This window comes from Lycorma delicatula, chromosome 9, assembly GCF_047948215.1.
Source record: "Lycorma delicatula isolate Av1 chromosome 9, ASM4794821v1, whole genome shotgun sequence".
NCBI classification, from domain to species: Eukaryota; Metazoa; Arthropoda; class Insecta; order Hemiptera; family Fulgoridae; genus Lycorma; species Lycorma delicatula.
The window spans coordinates 80073340-80087444 of NC_134463.1; the positions used below are offsets into that span (position 1 = coordinate 80073340).

Here is a 14105-nt window from a genome sequence, read left to right on the forward strand (position 1 = left end):
TTTTTATAAATATAACAATTACCTCTTTCACAAATGCAGGAAAGCTTTAAACGTTCATTCTGTAATAATGAAAAAAGAAACAATTTTAAGGACTTATCAAACAGTATAATGAAATAAATATACTCTTGTACTTGAAACATATATTTTAATAATACATTTAGAACCTGATGTTTTGGCATAATGAAAAATATAGTGAAAAACAAAGTGTATAAAGTTCAATGAAGATGGCGTAAGCCTAATTTACATATCAGTTTCCATACATCAAAGAAATTGTTGAGTGCAGTTTCACTGAGTGTTGTCATAATTGGATTAGTGGTTAATGCACTTATTACTCAGTGCTACTCAAAAAAAAAAGCAATTTATTTACCAAATGAATGTTTTTTTTAATATTGATTACTCACTAAATAAAATCTCCCATATCATTTGGTATGTTAATATAATATTTTTTTTAAAATCCTTCATAACTTAACAGGATAAGACAAAAAGCATTTTTCAAGGCTTTTATTTTTAATTGGATCAGAATATCCTCTTACCATTATGTCTTGATTAATTGGAAATTAATGAAATTATTTTTGTACTAGGCCAACCTGATTAAAACAAACCCGCGAACTACTATTGGACTAACAACAAAACAGATGAGATAATTTTCTTGTAAGAAAAATAAAATTAGAATGAGATTTTATATGTAAATATCATAATGTCAATTTCAGGGGGAAAATCAGTAATAATAATTTTAACAATAAAATAAAACCTCTGTGATATTATAAATGAATATTATTTATTATTCAATATAATTATATATATCTTATATTTATTTACATAATAAAAGTTATAATAAATTATATAATTACCAAAAAATCTGGTAATGCTTATACATGTATAATAAGAATGGTAATTTACAGCCTACGTAATAAAAACAAAAATATCATTATGCATGTACTAATAATAATAATAATAATAATAATTAACAGTAAATAATTATAACATTGTTTTATGCATAATAGTAGTAATAATGTTTGATTAATTTAAAGAGCACGCATTTTTTTTATATAATATACATACAGCACTAAATGCACTGTACAGACATTTCAATAGATAAATAAACAACACTTTGTTCAATTACACTACATCTTTACATTTATAAATATAATTTAATTTTTTCAATTAAACATCACTTTATAACATAAATTTTGTAGTAAGCAGTAATTTATAACGTTCACTAAAAACAAAAAATAAAACTAAACAACTTATAAAAATAACCACATCGTTATCAATAATAATAACAAAGTGAAAAGTTATATAAATGAAACTTGTTTTTTTTTTTTTTAATTATTATATAAATATTACCTACATTTTTAAATTCTACAAATAATGAGGATAATAAAATGAAAAATTATCACAAAAAATCACCCCTCCATATTTTTTTCTCTCAAGCGAGTATAAACAAAGTAAAAGAAAAAAGAAATTTGAATATTCCCACAGCCACAATAATTACATTTATTTTTTTGGCAAACTTTGTATTCTCAATAGGATTTCCTGTTTTTTTTTTCAATTTCAAATAGGGACAAAAATAAGGATTAAATTATAAATTTAACTTTGAATTATCAAATTTAAGGAATGAAAAAAATATCCTGCATAAAGAGAAGAGAAATTACAACAGTTAACATACTGTAATGGTCTCCATAGGGAACAAATACAAATTTCAATGAATCTTATAATTTTACTACCATAATAAATTCACATTTTAAAAAAGTAAAAATATAACATAAATAAATTCAACATGTACAAATAAAAATATTCCGTATAAATAACATGACCTGTAATAAAAAAAATTTCCATAACAATGTTAATATTTTTATAAAAGTTTTCATTTTAAAGTTCTTAATGGGTGTTATCATGCAAACACTAATATATGCCATTTGTTTGCTACAATCTTTTTAATTAATTTGATGTAGCACAAAAAATTTTTAAACTTTTTTTTTTTATAAAGGGTTTATAACAAAGTATTAAAAGAAAATAGATAATTGGCCAAGGAGATGTTATAATCAAATATAACTTATTGAATGTTGGAAAAATATTAAATACATTCTTCATTCCTAAATCTTCAACCTTCTAATCATCGTGAAGTAAAAAAACAACTACCAACATGAGTGAAAACAAAATATTTTATTATTGTAGAAATAAATATAAACTTATTACACACATTTACTTTTTAAGAGAATTTTTATAAAAAAAAAAAAATATATATATATATATAAATAATAATAATTTATTAACTATGACAGTGACTGTTAAAAATATTTTTTAAAATCTATTAAAATTCATTTTTAAAGCAGTGAAGACTTAGAATACTCGTATTAAGCATTTAAATGTGTATATATATATATATATATAATACACAACTACAATGGATAATAGAATTTATAGTAATAGTAATTTATATATATTTTTAAGTAAAAATAAAAATACATAATTCACATATATAAATAATTTAAACAAAAAAAGAAAAATAAAGGTATAATTAATTCTTTTTCTAAATGTGTATATGCAGAGTTTAAAAAATGCACATTTAAATCTATAATGTTAACTCATACGAATAGATTTTTCATAATTCAAGATTTCCTTTACTACTCTACATATAAATAAACATTTAATATTAGTTCAAAGTTTATATTAACTCTGAAAAACCAGATAAAAAAATTAATGCATCTTTTTTTATAATATTTATTAATTTCATATCTATATATACTTTAAACAAGAAAATAAAATAGATTATTTTTATGTGGGAAGGAAATGTTAGTACAAATTTTAACACACCATTATATTTTAAAATTAAATTTATTAAAATTTTAAATGAGAAAAAATTAACAAGGCCAAGCTGATTCAATTAACATATATATAATAATTATACGGTATGTATAATAAACAATATATCATTATTATTATTATTATACAGTATAGTTTTATTAGGCCGAAAATTGTATTACTGATTACAGTAATTAATATTAAAACTTTATAATAAATATAACTTTTACAGGAAAAAAAGTGGAAATAATAAATAAAGACAATTTAAAATTTAAAAAAAGAAATAAAGCTAAATTTTAAGGTTTTTGCTGTGGATTCACGTGCAATTGTATTATTAAAACCATAATTAATATTATTGTGGAAGGATGATATTATTTATTAATATTTTAGTCCAATAAACAATCAATTGAAAATTTTTTAAAAAAAGTATAATTAAATCGAACCAGTCCATTTCGATTATTTAACATTACAATAATCAGCGTCATCACCAACATCATCATACCCAACACAATCAATATTAATTAATAATAATATTAATAACAACAACAACAGCAACAATCACAACAACAAAATAAAAAAATAATAAAAAATGTGGCATTTATTATTACTGTTATTATAATTCTACAATAAAATGATAAAGACATAACACACTTCTAACAATAATTAAAAAAAAGTTACATGTATAATGCTGTTGCTGTAACAAAATACACTCGGTAACACATTCATACTACATACACCCTACATACATCCACGCATACACACGATCACTGGATTATTATTAATTAAGATGTTATAATAGTAACTTTTGTTGTTGTAAATGTTGCTGAAGCTGTCATCATCATTATATTAATCATCATCATCATAATAATAATATATGCTGTACAGCTACCAGTCTCTGCCAAGAAAAATTCACGGCAAAATTCACGACATATCTGTAATATGAAAAATAAAGAATTAAGAAATATAGGATATATTTATAGAACAACAATATAAATAAAAACATTTTTTCATCAGTTTTACCAAATATCATATTTCAACAAACAATAAGCAAGAAATTAAGTAGTTTCACTGCCTGCAGTTGGTATTTACTAGTAACTAAAAAATGACCACAGAGAAACTGTTTCTACTAAAATTGAAAAAAAGATCAATAAACTTGAAAAAACCATTCTGTTCCAAAAAAAAAACCATTTTAGAAAGTTCCACCTTCATATTTACAACTTCAATGAATGAAACAATTATATTCTTCTTCACACACAAAATCATAATGTACAACCATCACAACAGTAAAAAAACTCTGAACTGAATCATTCATTTTTAATTTAAAAGTAAAACCAAAACACAAATAACTCTTAATTTAAGCTTAGATTTTACTTTTATATTGTTATGCAGAAATATTAAGTCTCTAAAACTAGTAAAATGTAATTGTGTAATGTCATTTTTGTATGATATAGCAAATGGGGATATAAACTGTTGTTCAAGCACATCATTTCTTCTAACTGAACAAAAACAAAACAAAAATATATAAATTCAGTTAAAAAGGGTCAACATACATACTAAGAAGTTTTCAAACACATTTTTTTTAAATTTAATCTTTTAGGATGATTCTATTCCGGGGAAAAACAAAAATATAAATTTTGTTACTGGTAGTCAATATGGATTATTATAGATATCACACATAACCATAAAAAATTCAATTAATGTGCACTTTTTGCAGTTATTTTTTTTCTTATGGCTGTGTGCTTTCAAATTTTTTTGTGAATAGTAACATATATAAAACTTCAAAGGTCATTCAATAATTAATGAGACAAATGACAAGAAAATTATTATTAATTCAGTGACAATGAAACTAACTAAAAACTCACTTTTCAACATGACCTCCAATTACATTTAGGAACTGCCGTCTCATATTTCTGTAAGCTTTCTTATTCCAGCAGTAAAGAATTAATTGTTCACCTTAGTATCTAACCGGTCTTGTATTGCACTCTTAATCCCTTCATTGTTGTTGAACTTCTTGCCACATAAAACTCTTTGAATGGACCAAGAAAAAATATCTGATAGTGTAAGATACAAACTAAGGTGGATAAGAAACAGCTCTGAACCCAACTTTTAAATGGCTTTATGAGCATTTTAAGCGGTTTGGAAACTGGCACTTTCATGCAGAAATACATTTTTTGAGAGGAAATCAAGACTTTTCTTCCTTATTGCAGGTTTCACTTCATTTTCTATATGTCCCAACTGTACTCAATGTTGATTGCATTTGTTCTTCCAAATAACTGTAATAAATGGGCCTTTACAGTTCCAAAACATAGTAAACATTACTTCTTTTTTTTCCTTCTATCTGGAACCGCTCTTGGAGCATTACTTCTAACGGTGGAATTATACAACTATCAGATGCTGGTATGCGGAGTGCTTGCAAACTCACTGCATGAAAACAATCCCCACACGGTCAGGGGCCCTCTAAGCGCTCAGCCACGAGCCTGTCCAACTCAAAACCCTCCAGCGTTGAATTCCCTGTCGGGTTTCCTCAGAGGTATGTAATCTTTCTTTCTTTTACCTGTTTAGCCTCTGGGAATTACCATTCAGGTATTACTTCAGAGAATTAATGAGGATGATACATATGAGTGTAAATGAAGTGTAGTCTTGTACAGATTCAGTTAGACCATTACTGAAATGTGTGTGGTTAATTGAAACCCAACCACAAAATAGCACCGGTATCCACAATCTAATATTCAAATCCATATAAAAGTAACTGCCTTTACTAGGACTTAAACGCAGGAACCCTCAACTTCCAAATCAGCTGATTTGGGAAGACGCATTCACCATTAGACCAACCCGGTAGGTTCGAGGCATTTAATCTGTCATTCACTTTTTTAATGTAGTCCTCTATAGGAATTCAAGGGATCCTTTCATTATAATTCTCTAAGTACCTTCTGGATTAAATATGACCTCTGTGCCCAAGGCTTCCAGCATCTCTTTGGCGTTCATTCTCAAATCATGTACAAGTACAATAAACATGTAGAGGAGTCTCCTCCTCAGCACACGTGGGACAAAGGTCTGAGTAGTCCAAATAGAATCTGTACAAGTAAGCTCTATAGCCTACATGGCCCACCAGGAACTGCAAACCATGAGTCTCTTCAGTATCAGCTTCTAATATCTCTGACAATGGGGTGCAGCATCCACCACCCTTTCATCCCCTCATCTCACCTGCTTTGCCAGATTCTTAACAACTCTTCTTCAATATCAGCAGAAATAGTATTGCATGAAGGACTGATCAGTGTCACAAAATCTGCAGTACAAGACTTATAAATCTCTCAAGATCTTCAGAAACAAGTTTTGCATGTGAGACTGATCAGTGCCACTTGCCTGCACACACTACTTGTGAGACTGATAACTCCCACAAGGTTGCAACCTGTTAAATAGTTTTCCCTTGTTGCAATTTGTGTCTAACTACTGAACAACTCTTGTATAGACTTTTTATACAAAAGTGCTCACAATGAAAGTAAAATAATAATATGAAAACTGAATATTTATTTATGAAATATATATAACTGCATATTTTAACTTAAATGGTGCATTATGTTGAATTAATTGATTAATTCACCACAGAAGCTTTAAAACTTGCATATGGGAATATGGAAATGGAATTTTATATCATAGGAAAAATGCCAAGCCTGACTGGGATTCAAACCCAGGATTGCCGATGAAATGCATACACTACCACTCTGCCATCAGTCCATCTATCTAAGTCAATGCAAAAATCTATCTAATCTCTCAAATACTAACAAATTAATAATACCAGTATCGGTCAAAAATATTAAATACAGCCATCATGAAACCACAAAAAAATGGAAATAAAGCTTACCTTAGTCTGTGCTCACTGACAGCACTGTTTGCGAACACTATCTGTGTTGACTGTTGGTTTGACATCAATAGCTTCTACATTATGTGGCCGGATCAGATCACCTTCAGGAGGATCCCTAATTTGCTTCTGTGATACAATCCGGTATATTTCTATAAAAGGCAAAAATTTACAAAATAACAATATGAGCTGCCACTCTCCGAGTTTGTGAGTTTAAAAGTGTGTATGTGTATGTGTGTGTTTGTGTGTGTGTGTGTGTGTGTGTGTGTGTGTGTGTGTGTGTGTGTGTGTGCACTGCATATTTGCAACTATTTTAATTTAAGATGTTATTCAGCATTATCGAAACCTGACAAATTTTTAAATACTTATCTGACACTCATTACAATCATAATTACAGAATTGAGTTTATTAATCGTAAAATAACAGCAAAAGTTTTCATGTTTGTCTATCTTCCTTTTTTAAAAATATATTAATCATTAAGCGAGTACAAATAAAACTATAATACAAATAATAAAAGCAATACTATATTATAAACATTCCTGACAATGAAATTATACATGTAACTAGCTGACTAATTATCAAGTCATATGTGACTCATAATGAGTTCTCATTAACATGAATCATACACCCAACAACACTTAGAACTCCTCATTTAAACCTGTTATGACCATTTCACCTTCAATATCTTTATATCCACTTCTGAATCCTTCAGATATTTTGATAACTTTGTTTTCAGAGTTGAACTTAAAAATTATTCATCAGTATATATTATTATACATCAAATATACTACTTTGTCAATTTCTTCTTACATCCTAAGACGTAATTTGTTATTTATTTCACTTTTCTTATTTCATGTCACCACTATCACAATATTATATTAATTAACTCTAACAATATTTTGATTATTTTTGTCCTAAGTATTTATGACAATATGAATCCTTTTCCTCCAGTTTATACTGAAGTTTTCATTCACTATATCAAGACAGATACTATATTATCAGTCTGAAATACTAACACAATAAGTTGGCAGTAAATATTAGAAAAAATTTTAGAACTGGTTAGTAAGCTCTGGTATTCCACCAGAGTTACTTACAATTTGGGAAAATGAAATGAAACAGATTCCTGAAGTATATATTTGTTTAAAATCAAGTACATTTTTTTAAAAAATGGATTAAAATTTTGACCAAAACTTTATTTTTTATCATGTATATACCATATTAAGCAAATCTTAATAGTACCAGTAATTACTGGAATCCAATAATTTTGTAATAATATAACATATTTGAAGAACGATTTGAATTTTGTGCACAACTTTAATCTATCACATTAAATAATAAATCATGAGAAATGAGGCTACCAAATCCTAGAAATAATAATTACTATCATTAATTTGTATTTCCCTGGGCTCAGGCAGGAGATTAGGTGACATATTATACCTGGATGCTATTCCTAATGCTAACATAATGCATAATATCAATAACTCATCTAACTGAATGATTTACATCTACAATCAATTTTCAAATTGCTACCTAACTTTAGTGATCTTCAGTCAATTAATTAAATACAGCTGCTGGTAAATTTTAATCAGCAATTGAGTGTTTTGTAACACAGTAACAATATGTTTACTACAAAATTTAAATACAATAGGAAAAGAATTATCGGGACAAGAAAAATTGTACAGATATTTAAAAATAACTATCAGGTAACATTTCAATAGAAAAGAAACTAATTTTACAAAGAATGTTAAACTGTTCAGTTATTTACATTATAATTAAACTTAAAGAAATGGGAAAAATTTTAAAAGAAAAAATAGTTTACATGATTTGAACTAAGTGTTCATATATCAAGAACTTACATACCGGTAAGAATATTCTGGAAGGCAGCTTCAACATTAGTCGAATCAAGGGCCGAAGTCTCAATAAACGAGAGGCTGTTACGTTCAGCAAACGACTTAGCTTCATCAGTAGGTACGGCTCGAAGATGCCTCAAATCGGATTTATTACCGACCAACATAATGACAATATTTTGATCAGCATGATCACGTAATTCACGCAACCATCTTTCAACATTTTCATAAGTCAAATGTTTAGCAATATCGTATACCAATAATGCACCTACTGCTCCTCTATAATACCTGTAACAAACAGTTTTAACAATAAGTGCCTATCTGAAACAATATATTTGTATATACTTCTTACAATCTACATATCTTATATTTTTTAAGCAACTTTTCATAATGATTAAATCACAAATTGGTCATTTCATGTCAAGTGGTCATGTTTTGAAAATCACCCCCAGTTGATCATCTCCCAAATATCAAATATTTGGTGGAGGTTCCCCATGGTCTGGAATGTCATTTTACCAAATTGCAGCTCTTTATCTGCTATGGCTGATTTTTTGTGGCCTCTTGATAATGGGGAACTTAGTTTGTGGACACTTGCAAAAATAGTTAAATTTGACTAATAATTTTGACGTCAATAATAAAGATACAGATTCAAATTTTGGTACTGTTGGTTAAATTTTTATGCTACATCCGAATATGTTAGTCACAAGTATCTTTTGGAACCTGGCTTTGAGATATAGCAGCTGAAATTCAGCCAAAAATTTATCACAACATTTTGGAAGTTAAAGTTTGAGCTTATATATTTCCTTATCTAATCAGAATCTTTTCTTTATCGAAATAGGACTTTGTAATTTGAAAAAGGAAATAATTATGTGTAGGATCCTGCAGTTTCAAAAAACTGGAATCTTACATCAGAAGAAATCAAGTCACCAAATTTGGGGGAAAATTTTCATCATGATTTTTGACCCATCTTCAAGGGCTTATATCTCAGGTATACCATCTCAAATTTTGTTAGTTTTATAATAGATGGAAAAGGAGATCTTTTAAGAAGACAATCTATGCATTTTGTTTTTTGGCCAATATATTATAGTAGGTAAGAAAGCTTTTCAAAGATAATAATCTTTTGCATGTGGAGATATTTAATCTGTAGACATTTCTAGTTAATTAAAGCATCTGAGGTGGAAAAACGTTCAGAATATTACATTTTTTTTTAAAGAAAATTTACTATATCTTGAAAAAAATTTGCAGTTCCAGAAAATTTTGGACTATTGTAGAACTTTCTTGGCTGATCTGAAAAAATCCATTCTCTAAACTGTTCTAGAATTCTGGAAAACTGCATTCTCCAAAACATTCTGGAAAATTGCCAAAATGGCAAGGGCCAAGTTCTTGGCCCTTGCCATTTTGGCAAGCCTGATTGCTCTGAATGCAACAAGTCTAATGTTTAATTATGGAAAGCTTTTTTTGTTGCCTGTGGAAGTACTATCAACAATGGACTAAGAACTTATACAGCAGCGAACTGGAATTAGCTTTAATGATGATAATGACATATGTTCCTATCTGAAGCTGGTTTGCTGACAAAATTTGAATTCCTACAGAAGGACTGCTGTAAATCCATTTGGAAAAGAGTTGCTTAAAGTCAGAAATGGATTGTAGCCTACTGATATTGGTTCTGCTGACCAATAAAAGCTTTAACAAATTATGACTTCAAGCCAGGTCAAACGTTATGTCCATGATGTAGGCAAGAATGATATTAGACAACAGGTCCTCAAATTTTTTGAAGATGATGAATTCTACTGAACCTGTTTGGAAAGAAAGATTTTGTTTCAGTTAGGATCAATGGTGAACAAGTCCACATGCAGAAAACTCTACTTCTGTGCAGATGTTCACAGCTTACTGCACACATTATGGCCATGAAACTGGCTTCTCAAAATTTTGTGAACTTAGGCCAAAGTTGTGCATTACAGTTTGTGCTGTTCCCATACATTCAGTTTATGTTCACTCATCAAAATGTTAAGGTCATGATAGCTGCAAAGATGACTACAAGGTATTGATTGAGAAAACTGTATGCAGCTCACAATCTAAGATTTGCATGCTACAACATTATAAACAGTGTCCTGGAAAAATTGGATTGGAGTCCTATTTATTAGATGAACTTAAATATTATTACTTGAAGGAACTAACAAAATATAAGAAGTGGATTCATACAGACAGACATTGGAGACGCAACAAACAACTATGGAAAAGTTTTATTGAAGAGCTTTCCTTAAAGCTCTTCAAAAGTTTTACATGGCTAACCATCCACCATTTTGTTTTAAAACATCAAAGTTCACATTTAAAACAACTGAAGAAAAATTTTAATGACAATCATACCATTATCCTGATTTTGCTGAGAACTATTTGATTGTTGTGCAACATGCTGTACAAGGATTCCATTGGGATAACAGCCAAGCTACATAGCATCCATTCATGGTTTATTACAATAAAAAAAAAGCTTTAGAATCTTAGCATTTGCATGTTAGTCATTGTCTGAGCCATGATTAACATTGCTATTCATATATTTTTGACTGAACTGATCAAATACATAAAGACAGTAACTGAAATAAAGTATATGCACTACTTTAATGATGGTTCAGCTGCTCAATACAACAATTTCAAGAATTTTATCAATTTCTGCCACATGAAGACTTTGGGATAACAGCTGAATGGAACTTCTTTGGTACTAGCCACAGAAAATAACCTTGTTATGGAATTGGAGGTACCACAAAACAATTAGTAGTATGTGCCAGTCTGCAGCAACCTACAGATATTAATAAAAAGAGACTTATTTGAATTTTGTAAAGGAAATAAACCAGGAATTAGGTTCTTTTTTATTCCAAGAGAAGAAGTTCAGGGAATCTGACCTGAACAGGAAACCAGCTTCAGTAGTAGTCACACAATTGCTGGAACAAGAAAGAACCACACGTTATTTCAGTTAGCAAAGCTAAAATCCAAGTCAGCAGAGTCTCAAATGATACTTCAGTATTTGAAACTGATGCTTATGAAACTGGTAAACCTATTCAAGACATATCACTCACCAGCTTGCAACCAGACCAATATGTGGCTTGCATGTATAATAATACTTGGAGGATTGGAAATATATGTGATATCTTGAACATGATACCCCTATTAGTTTTATGCCCCCTGATGGTGCAGCTTGTTCTTATCATTGGGCACCTAGAAAGGAATCTTGCTCAATTCCACAATAGCTACTCTTGAAGCACCATCCACAATATCTTGAGGACGACAATGCATGTAATCGGAATACATCCAGTCTATGATTGAAAAACAATTTAAGTTGAAGTGGAATTAAAAGTATTGCTAAAAATTTCCTGACTACTTTAAATATTTTTATTCTGTTTTCAAGCTAATGTGTTCTATAATACTAATACTTTATTGCACTCTACTATTACTACTACGACTATATTTCATTTTGTTTATGATTTTAGTACTTTGTGCATGTGTAATAAAATTTTTAAAAATTGTGCTTGCCATAACAGTTATAATTAGTTATGAAACTCTCTCCTCTGCATTCAATAGGAGGCAAGGTACAGTTAATCCAGTTAACAACTTTGTATTAGCAAGCAGCAAAGCAGTAATAAAAAAATTACTTTCTATTAGAGAATATTCATTTAATCCATAAACATTATGGAAAACTTACTCCCTGTGTGAAAGATGCATTATCTTTCAACTGTTTTTTCTGCCACTTAAACTAAACTACAAGTAAAAAAACAAACTGCATTGTACTTTAAAAGTTGCTCTTTCTATTATAAAACTAAGAAAAACTAAGAAGGTGGTAAACCTGAGATATAAGCTTTCAAAGGTAGGTCAAAAATCAAGCTAAAAATTTTTAACCAAATTTGTTGATGAAGGTTATAAAGTCTCAATCCAATAAAGTAAGATAAGGAATTATAAAAGCTCATACTTTGACTTACAAAATGTCAACTTTTTACTCAATTTCAGCTGCTATATCTCAAAACCAGGTACTACAAGAAACTTCTGAATAACATATTTGAACTCAGCATAAAATAAACTTATAGCTTTATTATTGTATTCAAAATTAGAAATCAAAGTTAGAATTTTTTACATGTATCATCTACCAGTAAGTACCTTTTTTTTAAAGAGATCACAGAAAATCAGTAATAGCAGATATAAAGATAAAATTTGGTAAAATGGCATTTAAGACCACAGCAAATCTCCACACAAAATTTGATGAAGTTTGGAGATGGTCAACTGGGGACCCCTGGTCTACCTGACATGGAATGACCCAAATTTCAGTTTACAAAATCTATAAATTGCACAAAGTACATTAATAAACTGCAATATAGCAGCTGCTACTCCCTCAGAAATTTCAAATGTTGCACAAAAATAGATGGTTAAGGAAAGCAGCAGTTTATCAACCAGTAAGGATGATCCTGTTACACTATTACTATTTATAGTAAGAAGAATTTTTTCAATGTTTAACACTGATGATATAAAAAAGTACATGGAGACAAATCTGTGATCAGTTATTGGGTATGGCTCCTTGAAAATTTTAAATAAATGCTTAATGTCTAAAATATTCATAACAATATTACTTAGATCATTTAACACCATCGTTTGTAATCAACAGTTAACCCTGCTTTGCGATCACGACACATGTGCGAGCATCTCAACTGCTAAAGTCGCTATCACAATGCATTCCATCAGTATGTACTAATTTTCTTACAGCATCTTTAATTTTGAGAAAATTTAATTTTTATACAACACTTTAAAGAGGAAAATGAGTTCTATAAATATACTGTATCATTTAAAAATTTTAGTAAATTATTTATGATTGGCATATCTACAGGAATGTTTTGTAAACAGTCAGCTGTTTGTTGTTGTAACCTAAATTGATACTTTTCATTTGCGGTTTGGTCATCAAATATGAGTGAATTATCAAAAAGTAATGAAACTCATGATTATTTTCATGAATTAGGTGCGAAGAAGATGGTAATGTGGCTACAAATGATTTTGATTTCAATAATTAAGTAATTTATCTTCAGGTAGTGACGAATTGTTCGAACCTACTCAAAGTGATTTGGAAGGTGATGACAATTCGAACACGAGGTAAATAGTGGTGATGAAGAATCAGAACATAATGGATGGGCATATCCTCCTGAGCCAAAATTATTATTCAAAGAAGAATTCAAAGTAAGGAGTGCTGGCATAAACAAATGCCCTCAGAGGTACAGTCTTGCTTTGGCATATTTTTGTCTGTTATTTTTTGACACAATTTGGAATCTTCTAGTAAAAAAAAAGAAATAAATATGCACAAGAATGTATTCAAAACAAATCATATTCTAGCAATATGGGTCTCTTTTCCAGACTTAAAAAAATGGTTCGATCTATCCCAAAGATGAAAAAATATCCTTAGCAATAAAGATAAGCCTCAATCCAAAAAAAACAATAAAGAGAAATACTGAAGCACTTCAAAATCTCAAATAATGCGGTTTTTCCCCAGCACAATGTCACTAAATTGTATTCCCAGCAACATATTCCTTCTGGGCAACCAGGCCATGACCCATGGAACAAAGTAA

At 29.2% G+C, this 14105-nt stretch overlaps 1 protein-coding gene across 1 annotated transcript in view; it reads right to left on the reverse strand.

Moving 5' to 3' along the window:
* Positions 1-2284: 2284 nt before the first annotated feature.
* Rab11 (RAS oncogene family member Rab11) overlaps positions 2285-14105 on the reverse strand; it is a 52898-nt gene continuing 41077 nt past the window's right edge. The window contains exons 4-6 of the mRNA XM_075374504.1: positions 8525-8799; positions 6668-6816; positions 2285-3737 (exon numbers count right to left, since the gene is read on the reverse strand). Of these exons, the coding sequence (XP_075230619.1) occupies positions 6680-6816; positions 8525-8799 (412 nt within the window). The 3' untranslated portion in view covers positions 2285-3737; positions 6668-6679. The remainder of the gene's footprint in view (positions 3738-6667; positions 6817-8524; positions 8800-14105) is intronic.